Here is an 18224-nt window from a genome sequence, read left to right on the forward strand (position 1 = left end):
CATTTACAAGACACTTTTGTCCAAAGCGACTTACAATAAGTAAATTTTGTCAACAGTAGTCAAACCGACCATATATTACAGTTAGCACATAACTGGCACATAAGTCTTCAATAGGACATGCAGCAATACCAGCACACCAAGCTATTATATATCATTTTGTAATGTCACATAAACTGTTGTATGATTAGGTTTTAAATTTATTTTTATTTTTTTTTTTTTACTTTATTGCCATTAACACACATTAACAGGCAATTAACATTACAAAACAAAATCACCTTGAGATTGGGCTTCACTTGACATACATACACATATAGATGAAATGACACCGTACAAAAGTAAAATACACACACATCTACCTATACATATCTACAAAAATTATACATCTAAACAATAAAGTGCAAGATTCCTAACTACGGTAGACAATAACCGATGTCCATTTTCTTATAAAAATAGGCAGTTTTAGTTGTAGCTGGGCAGTCATGTGTTCCATCATGTAAACATGTTTGACTTTTTGTAGCCATTGAATAATCGTGGGAGGGTTAGGCTTCATCCAATTAATAGTAATTATTTTTCTTGCAACCATCAACAAAATATGCAGTATATAACACTGGTCTGTGGTAAACAAGAGTTCAGGTGATACTTCCAATAAGAACAATAACGGGTCCAGGGGAATGTCCGTTTCCAGAATTTTCTCCATTTCTTCTTTGACATTTTTCCAATATGTCTGTATTTTCGGGCAGTCCCAAAATATATGAGTATGGTCACCGACCATACCACAGTTTCTCCAGCATTTGTTGGTAGAATTGTGTTTAAAGACGCAGGATGTCAGCAGGGTCCTAAAGAACCTCATTTTAACCTTCCAATCAAATTCTTTCCATAGCTGGCTCCCAGCCCCCCTGTGACATCTAGAACATATCTTTTCCCAGGCGTCACCGTCCACTATTGTATTCAACTCCAGTTCCCATTGTCCTTTGATATGTAGGGTGTTATCTGACGTGTCTAGCATTAGCTTTTTGTAAATATGGGATATTTGTTTTTTTGTTGATACAGGGTGTTCAAACAGATGTATAAAATGGGTTTCTATATTGGTTGGTTCTCTTTTAATATTATCCCAGTCTGTATTTTTTGTGATATAGTGTCTAATTTGTAGATATCTATATAGGTCACTCGAGGGTAAGGCAAACTTGTCTTGGAGTTGTGAAAAAGATTTAAATATATTCCCATCAAACAGTTGGTTAATTGTATTCAGCCCACTCTCCGCCCATCTTTTATAAGCATTATCACACGGGGAGAAACTCTACATTTCCTACTATGGGCATGGCCCGTGACAGGGCTATAGCTCCCTTTAGTTGCTTTTGGACTGAAGTCCAGACCTTCAATGTGTGTTTGATCCATACATTCTTCATTTTATTTTTTTTCCGAGACTGTTGACTAAGAAATGGAAGAGTAGATAGTGATATTCCTGGTAAGGAATTTTGTTCAATAGAAACCCATCCAGTCTCCAAATCCTTGACAACCCAAGCCACCACTGCTCGGAGCTGGGCCGCCCAGTAGTAAAGTTTTAGGTTGGGTACACCCAGACCTCCTTTCTCTTTTGTTGACATCAATATTTTCAACCGGATTCTTGGTCTCCTGTTTTGCCAGATAAATTCTGATATTCGTTTTTCTAACAACTTAAATGTGGATTGTGGTACTAGGACAGGAAGAGATTGAAATAAGAAAAGTAATCTTGGTAGAATATTCATTTTCACTGACTCTATCCTGCCAAAAAGTGACAGGGGCAGCACATCCCATCTGTTTAGATCCTTTTTAATTTCTTTAATCAATTTGTCGTAATTTGAGGAGAATAAATGTGTAGTTTTAGGTGTAAGAACAACACCAAGATATCTGAATCCCTGCTTGGATCTTCTGAAAGAGACCAAGTCATCTAATTGGGAAGGCCAGTCCCCGGCTATCATCATGGCTTCGGATTTGTTTGTATTGACCTTGTACCCTGACACTGCACTATACTCATTAAGGCTATGTAGAAGGGCAGGGACAGAGGTAGTGGGGTTTTCTAAGAATAATAATATATCACCTGCGAAAAGTGCTAATTTGTGTTGATCATTTCCCTCATCAGATATTCCCTGTATGAGGGGGTTAGTTCTTATTAATTCAGCCAGTGGTTCAATGCTGAGTGCGAACAAGGAGGGTGAGAAAGAGTCTCTCTAGCATGTACCACGTCCCAGAGGGAAAAATTCTGAGCAATGCCCATTTACCCTAACTCTAGATCTGGGGTTTTTATAAAATATTTTAATCCACTTAACAAACGTATCATTAAAGCCCATATACCTGAGAGTCTGTTCTAAAAAGGTCCAGTCGACCCTATCAAATGCCTTCTCAGCATCTAAGCTGAGAAGCATTGACGGGGTGTCCCTCTTGGCTGCAATTGATTGTAAGTTCAAGGCTCTTCTGACATTGTCAATTCCCTGTCGATTATTAATAAAACCTGTCTGATCTGGCTTTACAAGTTTATTGATATGTTTTTGTATTCTATTTGCTAAAATGGCGGTCAAGATTTTAAGGTCTACACAGAGGAGGCTGATTGGGCGGTAAGACATGCATTGAGTCAGGTCTTTATTGTCTTTATGAATAACACTTATTACTGGGGTTAACTCATTTACAAATATTTTATAATATTCTCCAGGGAAACCATCTACCCCTGGAGATTTATTATTTTTAAGTTTGAGAATAATTTCTTTGATTTCTTCTTCTTTAATAGGGGACGCCATCATATCGGCCTCATCTGCTGTTAATCTAGTCAGATTAATTGAATTAAAAAAGGATTCAATCTTTTCTTTTTTATGAGGCTCATCTTCCTCTTTATACAACTTTCTGTAATAAGTAGCAAATGCCTCTGCGATATCTTTTGGTTGGGTTAACATCTGATCATTATTTGGGCATTTTATCTTTTGCACTACTCTGTTTGATTGGGCTTTACGCAGCTGGAAAGCCAGCAAGCGGCTTGCTCTGTTACCCATTTCGTAGTACTTCCTATTTATGAATTGCAATGCTCCCTCCGCTTTGTAAGTTAACAGATCATCCAATTTTTGTCTATTTTCTTTTAATAAGCCCAATATTTTCTGATTTTTTGATTGTTGATGCTCTGTCTCTAATCTCTTAATTTCCCTCTCTAATTCAACTTGTTGAGCTAGCCTTTGCTTTTTTAATCTTGAAGAAATAGCAATAATATTACCCCTCATCACTACTTTGGCCCCCTCCCAGAGAATAGAGGGGGAAACGGTATCATTATCATTAAAGGTAAGATAGTCTGTTAGGTCTTTACGCATTTCTTGTTGAATTGCTTCATCATTTAACAATGACACATTAAGTCTCCAATATTTAAACTGTTTACTTGGTCCTATCTTTATCTTTAAGGTGACAGGGGAGTGGTCTGATATAGTAATTGCTTCTATATTACACTCACTAGTCCTGTAGATGTCTGTTCTAGATATCAGAAACATATCCAGCCTAGAGTAACTGCCATGCATCTGCGATATGAAAGTAAAGTCCTTTTCTCTGGGGTGTAAGTAGCACCAGATATCCACCAAGCCCAGCTCACCCATCATTGCCAGAAGAGTAATAGATTTTTTGGACAGAGGGCCTACTTCCGCTGGGAGCCTATCCATAGTTTGTCTCAAAACACAATTGAAGTCTCCACCTATCAAAATAGTTACCTCTGCTTTGTCTGCTAATAAAGATGCTATGTTCTTAAAGAAATCTGTACAGTCTTCGTTTGGAGCGCATAGATTGAGCATTGTTATTTTAGTACCTCCAATAGTCCCTATTACCATCACATATCTACCCTCCTTGTCCTCAATTGTTTTTTCATGGTTGAAGTAGACTGATTTATTGAACAGGATGGCAACTCCCCTTTTCCTCCCATTTTTAAAAGAAGCACTATATACCTGATCCACCCATTCTCTTTTTAGTTTTAAATGTTCTTTTCCTGACAAATGGGTCTCCTGGATTATTGCTATAGAGCAATGTAGTTTTTTAAGTTGACTAAATATTTTTTTTTCTCTTAATTGGACTGCTTATACCCTTAACATTATAAGTAATATAATTTAGACTGTCCATGTATTATTGTTTTAAACTTATTATACTCCCCTCTCAGTTTTTTCCAAATGCACATAAAGTCAAGTATGGCAAAAGTACCACGGGATGACAGTGGCCCAATGCTAATCTCAAGGTAGAATAAACAAAACAAATAACATAGAGTAGAATAAGTAAAGTAGAACAAGCAAAGTAAAGTAAACTTCCACATACCCAACTGGTTTTTGAGTATTAATTTTTGTTGTTCAATCACTTCTAACCTAAACACAAACCAGTTCCAGGTGTGACCTGGGCAGAGGAAGGTGACTGTTCCTCCGTGGGAATCACACACAGTGTTGGTACTGCTGTCGTCCGGCTCGTGGAGCGGTCGCTGCTCGGTGTGCGGGTATTATACTCGCAGCTCATAATTAAGTTCCGTCCATTGTGGTAAAACTTGGGGTTGTCGTCCTAACGTTGATTGTTTCGAACTCCACAAAATAAAACTGGGCATGCACTGAGGTCGCTCAGCTCCATTGAAGAAAGCCTTGGCATCCGTGCCCGATAGCACCGCTGGGTCTTTCCCTCATCTCCCTCCCGATCTGCTCCACCTGTAGCAGGACAGCTCCCTCTCCATCTGCTCCCGCTCGTCCACCCGGACCTGGATATTGAGCTCCTGAAGCGTCAGGAGAGCATCCGTGAGCGTCGGGTAAGTCTTCTCGCCAGACTCCGTGAGCATTTTTAGCTGTGCCGGATAAATGCATTTGGCTCTGATGTTTTTCAGCTTTAGTTGTTTAATTACGACCCACACCTGCGCTCTCTTCTTTTGTAACTCTGGGGAGTAGTCGTGATCAAAATATATCGGTTTTGCTTTGTATAGGATCTGTTTTTGACTCCCTGCTTGTCTTAGGATCGCGTCTTTCACTGAATAGTCCACAAACTTAACAATTAGGGACCTCGGAGCGGCAGTGGGGATCCTTGGTTTGGTTGTTAGAGATCGGTGGGCTCTCTCTATTTGTAGGTTCACTTCGGGCATCGGTTGAAGGACTGATTGAATCAGCTCCTTTACAAACACCAGAGGTGGAGTAAGTCACACATGTGCAAGTCACAAGCAAGTCTCAAGTCTTAACCTTCAAGTCTCAAGCAAGTCCCAGGTCACTGTGTTTAGACTCAAGCAAGTCAAGTCACCATGAAAGAAGTGCTTAAAACAAGAGAGAAAGGGGTACAATGGCGAGCCATGTCATGAGAAAACTGCACCTGTTAGTTAGTTAGTCTCTACAACTAGGGATGGGTATGGTTAGGATTTAATTAATACCAATACCACTATTGATACTGCTTATCGATACCAATACTTATCAATACTCTTTTGAGTGCAAAATACATGGTGTTAAAAAAATTATCAGTACTACTTTTACATTAGTTTGGGCAAAAAATATTTAACAAAATAGTTTTGTTGATAAAATGAAATAGATTTCTCAGACAAAACATGATGATGGGACCAATTGGTATAGGTACTGTAAATGTCTGGTAGTTGTTGATACTTGAGAAATTTCTGTTTCTGATGGTCTTCACTAACTTAATGGGAATATGACTGTAATATAGTGTGTGTCCACCAATCACTAGTTATTGCTACCTTTGTGAGCTGCAGGTATGTTTTTCTTTTCAACCTCCTTCCTAAAAATATAGACTGCTCTGGTTACATTAGGTTACACTGCTGACATTTTAAAATCACTTCTTACATTAAAACAGACACATATGATAGCATATAATATTGGTATGCTATTTCATCTCTAAGCATTTTGTCATTTTTCCTTTAATTAGGCCTTCCATTGACAGTTTTCAACATAGAGGATAGTGAGTGACGTTAAAATAGAGAGTTGAAATGACTGATATTAGGTGTAGAGGGTGACTAGCATGTCTGGATGATCATGACAGTTTTGAAATCTTTATTTAAGACCCTTTGAATGTTGAAATAGATTATTATACCCGCAACAGTTTCCCACTTTATATTTATTATGCGGCACACGCGAGTACCTACTGTATAGGCAATTGTTCAAATTGCGCGAAAATGAAACATAGTAGCCTATTCTATCTGATGATTACTATTTTCTGCTGTGGATTGTGTAGACTAATACATCCATAAATTTAGAACACTGAAATTTTAATCCTCATCAAGGAAAAATACCATCTTGTTTGCCTGATCTCGCAGGATTGCATTTGTCACACAGTTGATTAGAGAGAGGGCGAATGAATGAATGAAATCATTCCGGAGGAAGATTGCCACGCAAGTGTTTACATGAACACTAAATATAACGATCGCATTGAGATGTGCGTTTACATGCTCCGCAGTATGTAATCAGAATAAAAGTTTCTGACATGCACAAAACACCGAATCCAGCACTCTAACATGGGCTTACGTTTTTAAAAGATGGACGATGGATGCGTCGGTTATTTCTTTACTGCTGTTCTTTCTGATGAAGCAACAGTTTTATCAAAACATACGACTCCATAAGTGTTAGAAAAAGACGTTTTGTTTTGCCCCCGCAATGATTGGGTCCATTTGTAATTTTCACCGCTGTAAACCGAAACTGACCCGGAGAGGCGGAGTCAGGACTTGATATAAAAACGGGCTGCGCCGCCTACATCAAGCCTGAGCGCCCCGGGGTTAACAACAAGCACATCCATTCGAATCCTCCCGGAAAAAAAGGTAACGTAAATGACGTTACTTACGTTAAATGCGCGAGCATGTGCAGAAAGAGGCGAGATAAGGAAAGTGATCGGAATGAGTGTTTACATGACGAAATTGTATCCATCGACCGGATTATGAAAGGGTTATACCACCCCTCTCAAACGGAATGAAATTTCTTTCGGATCGGCCAGTTTATTGTGATTGAGGCGTTTATATGAGGCATTTTTATTCTGATTGGGCTACTATTCTGATTAAAAGGCTCCATGTAAACGCAGAACTAGTGAGGGACCGCGAACAGAATGATGAAGCTCTGTCTAGAAAAGCTGTCAATTCATAAACTGTCTTGTCTGAATCAGAAACGTTCTGGTAATATAGAGAGCCTAAGTCCCTCCCCTTCCGCTGTCCCCCATGGGACCTTATTTCGAAAAAAATATGTACGGTAGTCAACGGCAAGAGACAAATAATTGTTTGATCCCGTTTGAATTGTGCCATGAATTACACATATGATTTTTTGTCAATTTAAAAGATAATTTTTCAAGTCAAGAAAGTCGCAGTTTGTCGTAAAACAGTAAAGTAACGTTTAGTTTTGTGTGAAACCGCTCAGTGTTTGCTTTTTGTCGGGAGTGTTTTTCTTTTTTGTTTTTTTTTTGTTAAATTTTCACAGCAAAAGCCGGATCTGGTTAGGCCTTGGCACCATGGGCAGCGCCCTCTCCAAACCGGTAAGATTGGCTCATTTTCATCTTTGTAGTGGAACAAATTTGTCTTTCTTGTGTGTTTTCACGGTGTAACTTGAGCTACAAGAAACTTTGTGAAGGATGTGAAATGCAGCTCAGAAAAAAGTCGCGTGTCAACTGAGATGTGACGGTTCCGAGTAGAACACAGTAATTGTTTCATTAATTACGAATTATTGTGGATTTTTATGGGTCCGTGGGGTCAAAGTGTTGCTAGTTCACGGAGCTTCCCTCTAAGCTTCTCTACAGCGCGCGGACACTGGACTTGTTATTGTTTGAATGAAGCACGCGCTTTAGCTCGAGCCGCTGTTCTGACTAGAACGCTTTTGACCTTAGAGCAGTGCCTGAAATAGAGAGCCTAAGTCCCTCCCCGTCCGCTGTCCCCCATGGGACCTTATTTCGGAAAAAATATGTACGGTAGTCAACGGCAAGAGACAAATAATTGTTTGATCCCGTTTGAATTGTGCCATGAATTACACATATGATGTTTTGTCAATTTAAAAGATAATTTTGCAAGTCAAGAAAGTCGCAGTTTGTCGTAAAACAGTAAAGTAACGTTTAGTTTTGTGTGAAACCGCTAAGTGAACTACATCTCTCGTCTCGCACAATATACGTCACCAACACCAACATGGAACGAAACATACGAAACACACAGGCATCGCGTTAACGTTAGCGCCCACTGTACTAAAACTATCCTAAACCAGTTTAAATCCGTTCTTACCTTCCAGGATGTGTATAATACTACTGCTATCTGAGAGGGACTTAGAGAGCGGCTCTGGGTAGCTTGTGGAGAGAGAAAGTTATGACGTCACTTACGTGACTTTTGGGTGTGTAGTCTTTCTAATTACATATTTTCACAGTCTATAACTTCAACAGTTTTACGACAAACTGCAACTTTCTTGACTTGCAAAATTATCTTTTAAATTGACAAAACATCATATGTGTAATTCATGGCACAATTAAAACGGGATCAAACAATTATTTGTCTCTCGCCGTTGACTACCATACATATTTTTTCCGAAATAAGGTCCCATGGTAAATTATTAGCTAGACAGACGGAGCTCCACTTTTAGGCTGTTGCCTCAAACATGACGTCACCGGAAGTCCTTAAAAAAAAAGGTTATTTTAAAGTTATTTTTTGGGCATTTTTGCTTTTATTTGAGAGGTGAAAGTGGAGAGAAATTCAAGTTTGTTTATTTATATAGCCCTTTATCACAAGCATGTCTCAGAGGACTTTACAGAGAATGAGCCTAGCTAGATCTAACTAAACAAAAATCAGTGGTGAACAAAATGATATAGGACAAGTACAGCGAAAAGCACAAGACAGACAAGAGCAGATTTTAGCAAGACAAACAATCTACATATTCCACGTAGCCTAACCTACCCGGCACCCCCAGCCTTAGACCCTAACTGCACACAAGGAAAAACTCCCAAGAAAAACCTCAGTAGGAAAACTTGGAATAAACCTTGGGCGGGCTGAGGCAAGGCAGTGGACACTCAGCTGTTTGTATGTAGGGTTTGGATATAGTTTACAATATCTTATTATTATTATTATTATAAATGTAAATACAGATCGTTGGTTTGAATAGGCAACAGTACTACAGTACCTGCCTTAAAACAAAATGTGCTCTTCAAAGTCCCATTCAGCTGGCAAATTTGAGTAAAGGATTCATTAATGTGCTACACCCCTGTGTCTGTGTGTCTGTTAATGAGTGTATTGGCTACCATAACTATCTAGATCAGTGGTTCTCAATGTGGGGTCCGGGGACCACAAGCGGTCCTTGAGGGGGTTCCAGGGGGTCCCCAGCAAATTGATGAATTGTTAAACTTCAGCATTATTTAATTTACAAATAGTTAACACAATTACAGAATGTAGAAGACTGACTGTTTTGATCTTAGTTTCACTGTTATCTCTCTACCTACAATACAGACAGTCATGGGATTCTGGATCAAAATCATTTCTAACAATAAAAGTATTCTCAGATTTGGGTCCGAGAGATAAAATCTCATCAAATGGGGGTCCATGGCTCTAATGTGGACTAAACTAGGGGTCCTCGATATGAAAAAGGTTGAGAATCACTGATCTAGATGACATGAAATGGCGGTCAGAAGTCTATCATAAATGTAAAATGCCTCAGCTTCTAGTGGGGGTTACATCCCCTCCGGACCTCCCCCATTTGTGTCCCTACCAATGTCAAAATCAAACCTACGCCCTTGGCTCCAGGCAATGTCCTGCCAAACACACTGAGTGTTGTACTCGTTTTAGGCCAGCAGAGGGCAAGATATCATATTTAATTACTGTTAATTGTTTCTATTTCATTATATTTTAGATGGTGACTTATGAAGTCATGCATGTTGGTAAATGTTAACAGTTTTTATTTTTATTGATTATGCTTGTCTATTCATATGGTGAGAGAAGCACTGTAATAGTAGTTTTCAAATTTGGTGTGTGTAATTGTTTGTTAAGAAAATAATTAATTATTAGTACAACCCCCCCCGCCCCCTCCCCCCCCCCCCCATCAATTGCACTATGATATATAAACTCTTGGTTCAGTTTGTTTTACTGAAAAGAATAAATAAAATCAACTTCCAAAAAGATTTGATATTATAGATTGCGTTCAGTCAGTGCTTTCTGACATATTTCTTGTAAACATTCTTGAATATATTTTCACATTTAAAGACGAGATGAAATGAAAAATGCCTTTTTAACCCTTTTAGATCACATCCCCGGTCATATTGTGCACCTATTTAACAATATATGCCAAAAAAAATACCAAAAATCAATTTCATTGTATTCTTATATCAAAATTCAATCATGTTTTCTTCCTATAAAACAAAATATGCCGTGTGCTTACGTAAGCATGCCCATAACTAATTTCAACCAATAATATCATGACATCCACCCATCAATCAATCTTCAACTTTTAGCGCGCAGAGCTAAGATTCATTAGTTAGCTAGCTAGCAACAGCATGGTACTTCGGTGTGTCTTCGGGTGTTCGCCACCTCAAACCTTGTTCCGTTTCCCCAAAATACCGTGGTTATGGGCCCGCTGGCTAGAATTTATTCACTTTGAGGAAAGCGGTATCTGTGACCGCTCCAGATTATGCGCAAGGCATTTTACAGTGGACTGCTTCGGCAACTACATGCAACATACGATGGGCTTCGTCTCTCTCTCCCTGACGAATACTGCTATCCCGTCGGTGTACACCGTCAGGGCCTCACCTACTTTGAAAGTAAGTACCTTTAGGCTAACTTACAAATAATGTTGGTTTACTAGACTTCATGCAATATACAATGGTTTTGTTGTTATAACGTTAGCAATAACTTTACATTATCCACCAGCCACTGACACGAGATGTGGGCTGCCAATATGCTCCGTGTATGAAGACAGCTTCCATTCAAGTGTCTTGCCCAGCTCCGAAGCAGAAAAGACGGAGTAAAGGTAATATTACATTAGCAAGTGTTAGCTAATAGTTTGTTATTTAGCAAGCTAATTATGCTAAACAAAGTTGAATGTGTTATATTGTCTTACAAGTGTGCATCTTTTATTTGTGTGTGGTTTAACGTTAGCGATTCAAGTAAGACCTCTTGGGCGCTCTGTGTCAGTGAGCTGCTCCATGGACATGCTACCCCGAACCACCATTCCTCACGTCAACCCCTGTCAAAAGGCCACGCGTTGAGCACAGCAGCACCTTCGAGTCCAGCGCAAACGAATCCTGCTGCACAAAGCAACCTCAGGATTCTACCTATGTGCCTGATGTGACACAAGAGGACCATGAAAGGTAGGCTGCAGTACTCTGTGTGTGTGTGTGTGTGTGTGTGTGTGTGTGTGTGTGTGTGTGTGCGCGCGCGCAGGGATGATAAAGCAAATGTAGGCACTGTCTACACACTATAATCTAAACTGCTCTCACCTGGTCAAACAAAGCTAATTAGAAAGAGTGTCATGTCTGTCTGTGTGCGCTTCTGCTTGTGTCTTTTTCCTGTACAGTGCTCATCTACCGCTGTACAACACCAGAAAGTATATGGTGTATGAGAACAATCTAATGCAGCTCTTCAGGACGTGCCCAACATGCACCCGCACCTGCCAAATTGAAACATTTGTTGTTGGGACCCTTTTATCTGTCACACAGGTAATTGCAACCTACAGACAAAATAGTATCAACACAGGTGTACATATTATTTTACCTTAAAACGGGCTGTTGTTTACATACATCATATTGCTGAATTATCACACACAGATATGTTCTCACTACTACCACAAAAAACTGTGGAAAAGCCAGCCCTACATTGGGAACATCCCAGCTGGCAATCTTCAGCTGTCAGCTGCAGTGGCCTTCAATGGTGCTTCTTACATTCAGATTCACAAGGTTTTAATTTTTTTTATATACAGTATATTTTTAATTTATATTTGGTATACTCTGCATGGATTATGGTTCAGTAACATGAGATACGTTTTGATGGTGTGGCTAAAGAATATGTGTTGTGTTGTTTTTCAGGTACTGTCATCGCTCCGTCTGGAGTGCATGTGTCCCCGGACCTACTTCAGTCACCAGAGAGCTTTCCTCCAGCCAGCCATCCTCTGGCAGTGGAGGGCTGAGCAGCAGCAGGTCATTGAGAGGGCAAAGCAGTCGGGAAAGCCCGTCACCTTGGGTGGTGACATGAGAGCTGATTCACCAGGTTTGTAAATTATTTGTTTTATTAGTTTGGTTTAGTGAAGTACAGTCTATTCTGGGAAATGGTTAATGTCAGGTTCTGCTCATGTTTGTGGCAACACACAATTTACCACATTAAAAATAGCATCCTCTCTGCTTTTATCACACACCTTTTTTTAAGATCCAATCAAGAGAACAGAGATCACACCAAATTCAGTGCCAGTTAGTTTATGTTCTAGCTTACACTGCCTGGAAACAGTAGGGTCACAAGCTTGACTCCCACCCCCCTAATTCACTCCTTTTTTAATGTGTGTAGATTGCTCCTTGCCGGTCTCCACTACAACGAAAATGCGGACCGTGGTAAGGCGTGCAATTTGGATGGGGAAGCTGTGGTCAGGGTCAGATGGCCGAAGTACAAGAAGAGAGAATACTCTCTCTACTATGCGAAGACTGCTCCCACATACAGTAAGTTACACAATAGAACCTGTGTATAAAACTTGTCAGTCTGTCATTGTTCAGTCTCTGCCAAATCTAGAATCAATTGAACAAAGATTGACAAGAAGCATACATTTCTGGAACTGCTCCTTTGACAAAGAATAGACAGCTTTTCACATGATGTGATAGAAAACAAGATTTTTTTTTCTAAGGGACATGAGGACATTACATCTACATTGACATTACCATATTTCTTTTTTTTCCCCTATAGACTATGTGGACACCCTGCAGAGGCTGCTTCTGGAGGAGGTGGCCTTCAATCCTGGCCCATACCAGGAACTGAGAGACCAAGTGAAGGTCCCTGAAAACCTATGTGCTGCTTTTGAGAGGCCCAACCTGCAGGAAGCTGTGGTCCACCACTGGTCCCGTTTTTCACAGGAGGAGCAGGAGTAAGCAGCAGTTGCAATAACCCTGTCATGCTAGCTTACCTGGAAAGGGGGTAAATATTGCTCCAAAGCTAACCCTTAACAGGCTGGTGTGAAAGCGCCTTAATGGTATCAACCCAAAACATGCTGCAGTAATCTGTTACACTTGGGAATAAAATGAAAAATAAATAAAATATCTTTACTGTAAAATAATGCAAGTCTTATGTCATTATTTTTGATTTATTAATTGAAATGTTTATAAAAAGTTACATTAAAATATTACAAAATAAAATCACTGAATATGTAGTGGAGGCAGCCTGAAGCCAGTGTATTGTTCAGATGGGAAGGCAGCCCTGATCCTCACGACGACACACGATGGGATCACCACACGGACATGTCTTCCCAGGTAGCCCCAACACCATCTCACAAAGATCCGGTATGCTGTGTGCCGGTAACGTCTAAACAGAGAATCACTGATATAAGAATGCTAAAATCAAATATACCTTTTCATGCATATAGTAAATAAGTTAAATTTAAAAGAAAAGTGGAGATGTTGCAGCACATGACTTGAAAAAGTTGCTTTTCTGACAAAACATTGCAGCAGTTAGATTATAAGAACATAATAAAAGTAAAATGGTTTGATAAGCATTGATACAAAGTGGAAGTTGACAACAATGGTTACAGACATACATTGTCATTTTTACTTACTCCTCCTCTGTGAATTGGTCCTGGCCAAAGTCACCATAGTACTGGACCATGGATGCAAATTCCACTTGGAGAACCCATGGGTTGAGGCATACCGCTTCAAAGCCTGGGTGTTGGGTCATGCACCCAGGCTGTGGGTCCGCCTGTGCACATTTGTCCATAACCTGTATAAGACAGCAAAATCAATATTCTGCAACTATGCTTAATGTTCAGCACATATCCTATTTAACATTGTTCTGGATACATTGTTTTGCCTGAGCATGGATAGTATTACCTATCTTTAGTCCTACTCTCCTGTATACATTCAGACTTGCAAAATGGGAGGATATAGGGCAATGGTGGTGTAGGTTGTAATGGAGGGCAGTTCCATGTGTGTTTGTTTGTTTGTGGACACAGGCCTAGGCCTAAACAGTGAAGGGTAACAACATAATTTATATGTAGGCTGTTGACAGACTGACATTCATCCTGCTCTAATACCACAAACCTTTCTAACCTCCCTACAGCACAACTTTTCAATGGCTGAAGTCATGTTCTGGCAGCAGCCACAGGAACACCTGGATGAGAAGCATAGGTTGTGAGGGCTTTCACTGATTAGTGTGAATTAATACTGCAAATAATAACTGCAGAGCCTAACAATAGGTGGCCAAGATAATCAGGGCAGAAAGTAAGACTTCTCAAAGCCACAATGACACAATATATCATACCGCATCATATGCACACATATACACACATATATACATACACACATCATACATACACACATCATATGCATACCGGTATGTTTGTGCATGGTTAGTGGCAACAGTGCGTTCAACATGTATAATGCTAACTATTCGACTTTGTAATGTTAGCCAAGATAGCTAATCACTGTTGTACTATTGGAATAAATGCAGCCAATCATTTAGATCGACTGTAACATTACGTTAGCTAGTCAATGCAATAATAGCTAAATAATTGATTCTAGAGGAACGTTACCATTGAGACACATCAAGATGCTCTCGTGGGTCAGGTTGAGCCTCAGCATCCTGGTCACCACTGCTGTTCTCTGCAGGGGTCAAAGGCTCAAACATGTATGGCCTTACTCCAAGGACGAAATATTCATCCTCTCCCTCGTCTTCCTCCACCTCCTGCAGTTCGAGGGGTACGTCTGCCTGCTCCGGTAACGGGGGTGATGAAGGTGTTGAAGGAGGCGAGTAGTCCTCTACGATTGAATGGAGGCTAGCATCCAAGTCTGAATCACTGTAATTCTCCATGTTTATGACACGCCCACTTTTCAACGTTCAAATCAAATTCCTTCCAACGTTATGTCCCGCCTGTCTTTCCTGTTTCACTCGGAAATACGTCACGATACGGAAGTTAGATACTCTCAAAATGCCGTTTCATCTCGACTTTAAAGTAAAATTAACTTTAAATTTTAAATTGAACTGGGGAACAGTGCAACAACTTAGATTTCCCCACTTTTAACAGCAGGTTCTCTCAAACTGAATTAGTGTGCAAGAAAAAAACAAATCCTACATATCAAACAATGACTGATGTGGGCTTACTGTCTCGTCATACTTCCTTACTTTACCTTTTTATCTGTCGTTGTGGTCACGTTGTCGGCTGCGTTCACATTGCGGAGCGGTTTCCGCCTGAAATCCACGCGACCCGCCTCGCTTTGTAAAAAGTGGCAGAAACGAAGCAGAGCAGTGGCGCATTCGGCGCGAATCTTATCCGCTCAAGTTGAACTATTTTCAACTCTTTGCGTGACCATCCGCGGAGTCGGCGGTGAGCACGGAATCCGCTCCCTTCCATAGGAAATAATGGCGTTTTGAGCAGAAACCGCTCCACAATGTGAACGCAGTGTAGGGGGTATTATGTCATGCCCCCCCCTGTAGTTCCTCTGTTCCCCCCCAGTTTGGGAACCTCTGAGTTACACCAAAAGGATAAACAACCAACCAAGCTGGAAACCGCAGCAGCGTGCCTACCTGGGCTGACACAGTCTGCAGGCTGTACAAGACAAGCAGCATGTAGAACGTTCGATACTGCTGCCATGTCGAGTCGAGTTTGAGTTTTCAGTATACCGCCACATGAACGACTCATTCAACAAAGCAGTATCTAAGTATGGCAAGCCCCGAAGGGAAAAACACAAGTCGGCACATGACACAAAACTATACAGCCGCTCAATACAAGGACATACAGTTGTCATACTAACACAAACAATGTTATTTGTTTGTTCAGTGAAACCATGTCTATTAACTTATCGTCCCTACAACGAAACAGTAGTTATTTTGTGGTAAAGTACCGCAGGCTGTCGGCGACGAGCAGCAACTCCAGCATTCAGTATCGCTGCCGTGTTGAGTCGAGTTCCAGTATTCCGTATGCGGGTTACGTACGTACTGAAACTCGAGAACCCGAATGAACGGCTGGCTCAATGAGGAAGTAGTACTACATTGTTGAGCGAGCCGTTCATTCGGGTTCTCGAGTTCAGTACGTACGTAACCCGTATACAGAATACTCAAACAACTCAAGAAACGACTCGACATGGAAGTATCGATGCTGCTTGTCTCGGACAGCTGTGATAGTGATTTGAAAGTGAATATCGAATGCCGCACTCAAATCAAGTAAGATAAGAACAGAAGAAGAGTCGGAGTCTGAGGCAAGGAGTAGGTCATTTACCACCTTTGTGAGAGCAGTCTCAGTTCTATGGAGAGACCTAAAGCCAGATTGAGAAGGTTCGAAAAGACTATTGCACGAGAGGTAGAAACTATTCTTTCCAAGACTTTAGAGAGGAAGGGGAGATTAGAGATTGGTCTAAAGTTATTAAGAACATCAGGATCAAGGTTAGATTTGATCATAATTTTTAATAATAATTGATAATCTCATCTCTAATACAGTCAATTTTGTGATTAAAGACCTTAAGAAAATCATTTGCAGTGAATGGTGCTCACTACAGGGGAGGGTTTGCAATTAAATTTTGCTACAGTGTCAAATAGAAACTTAGGGTTATCTTTATTAGTGTTAATTAGATCTGAGAAATAGGAGGCCCTAGCAGCGGAGAGCGTACCCTTGTAATTCATTAGGCTATCGCTCCATGCTAGCCAAAAGACCTCAAGTTTGGATGAGCAGCATTTGCGTTCTAGCTTTCTACACGCCTGTGTTTGTGCACGAGTTTCATCAGTAAACCAAGGCGTTGGTTTCTTTAGACGGCGAGTCTTTGTGAGTAAGGGCGCAACAGAGTCAAGCGAGTCAAGTAGAATGGAATTAAAATTATCTGTGAAATCGAGGGAGCTGATTTGTTCTGTGAGAGAAGCAAGAGTTTTAGGTAGGAGATCAGCAAGTTTTGAAGTTGTGGAAGTATCAATACGGCGGGTGCTGTAGGTATCAACTAGATTTGAATGCCGACAAGGCAGTTAAATTTGAAATTCTGAAATCTGAAACGTTAATACCACGAGCGAGGACCAGATCAAGAATATTGCTGTTAGAATGGGTCTGTTCGTGAACCGAGTGAAGTCAAAAGTGTCAATTAGGGACGAGAAAGTTTTGCTAAGTGGATCAGTTTTACTATTTAGATGAATATTGAAATCACTGATAATTAAGATGTTGTCCGCACGAATTTCAAGGTCAGAGAGGAAATTGGAAAATTTGTCTAAAAAAGATGAATAGGGCCCAGGAGCGGCGATAAACGATAATTAGGTAGAAAGGCAGTGACAGGATACCAGAGTGATTATGGCCGATGCTAACTGGAGTAGAAAGGTGCATAGTGAGCATCTCACAAGATGAGTTTATTATTCAGATTTGGTGAAAGGTTCAGACTCGAATTAAAGATTAGGCCAAAACCCCCACCTTTCTTAGATGTCCGAGCGACATGCGAATTGGTATAATTATAGGGGGATGCTTCATTTAATGGAAGAACGTCATTTGGCTTTAGCCAGGTTTCACATAATCCCATTATGTCAATACTATGTTCTTTAATTAAGTCATTGATCAGCAGGGCTTTGTTAGAGAGTGATCTGATATTAATGAATCCAAGTCGTATGCGTTTGTGTTACGAGTAGTTTTGGTACACTCAATAACATTGCGAGTAGGTTTAATCTCAATTAGGTTACTGCATTTTGTTCCAGGTGGCGGACGAGGAAGACGCAAGGGGAGTCGGGGATGGGATACAGTACTGATTTGCGATAACGTAATACAGTTTGTTGTTGAGGCAACGCTGCTGCCAGACGGGTCGATATGAATAAGAAACAGGAGACGTTGGGAAAGAGAGGGACGACATGCGCCAAAGGTCCCAGGCCGTATTCGAACCGAGAACATCACGGTTACATGGTACATGCCATAGACCACTGAGCCACCAGGGTTTTAATATTTGGGAGGAATTTGTATTAATGTTCCAGCCATCAAGCGGCCATTATTGGGAGGCAGCGCAAACGGTCTTGAGTAATAAAACCTAACTCCACTGAAGCTGTATGTAGTCTTTTACCCCTGAAAATGTATACAGTAGGAATCAATAAGGAATTGGGCCGATAAGAAGAATTG

The 18224-nt window shown here is 40.5% G+C and overlaps 1 protein-coding gene across 1 annotated transcript; it reads left to right on the forward strand.

The window, feature by feature from the left end:
* The first annotated feature begins 10652 nt into the window (after window positions 1-10652).
* On the forward strand, window positions 10653-13195 carry LOC144542375 (uncharacterized). The gene is made up of 8 exons (XM_078288891.1): window positions 10653-10725; window positions 10835-10934; window positions 11063-11274; window positions 11481-11622; window positions 11731-11859; window positions 11989-12169; window positions 12461-12609; window positions 12851-13195. Exons 4-8 carry the CDS (start codon window positions 11515-11517, stop codon window positions 12920-12922), a joined length of 639 nt encoding a protein of 212 aa, XP_078145017.1. The 5' UTR covers window positions 10653-10725; window positions 10835-10934; window positions 11063-11274; window positions 11481-11514; the 3' UTR covers window positions 12923-13195.
* The last annotated feature ends 5029 nt before the right edge of the window (window positions 13196-18224 follow it).

This window comes from Centroberyx gerrardi, chromosome 15 (assembly GCF_048128805.1).
Source record: "Centroberyx gerrardi isolate f3 chromosome 15, fCenGer3.hap1.cur.20231027, whole genome shotgun sequence".
NCBI lineage: Eukaryota > Metazoa > Chordata > Actinopteri > Beryciformes > Berycidae > Centroberyx > Centroberyx gerrardi.

Excerpts from the sequence above, each read along its gene's own strand:
- LOC144542375 (XM_078288891.1), top strand. The coding sequence starts at position 11,515 with ATGGTGTATGAGAACAATCTAATGCAGCTCTTCAGGACGTGCCCAACA. Across the intron at positions 11,623-11,730 it reads CCCTTTTATCTGTCACACAG|ATATGTTCTCACTACTACCA; the intron begins GTAATTGCAACC and ends TATCACACACAG. Across the intron at positions 12,170-12,460 it reads CATGAGAGCTGATTCACCAG|ATTGCTCCTTGCCGGTCTCC; the intron begins GTTTGTAAATTA and ends TAATGTGTGTAG.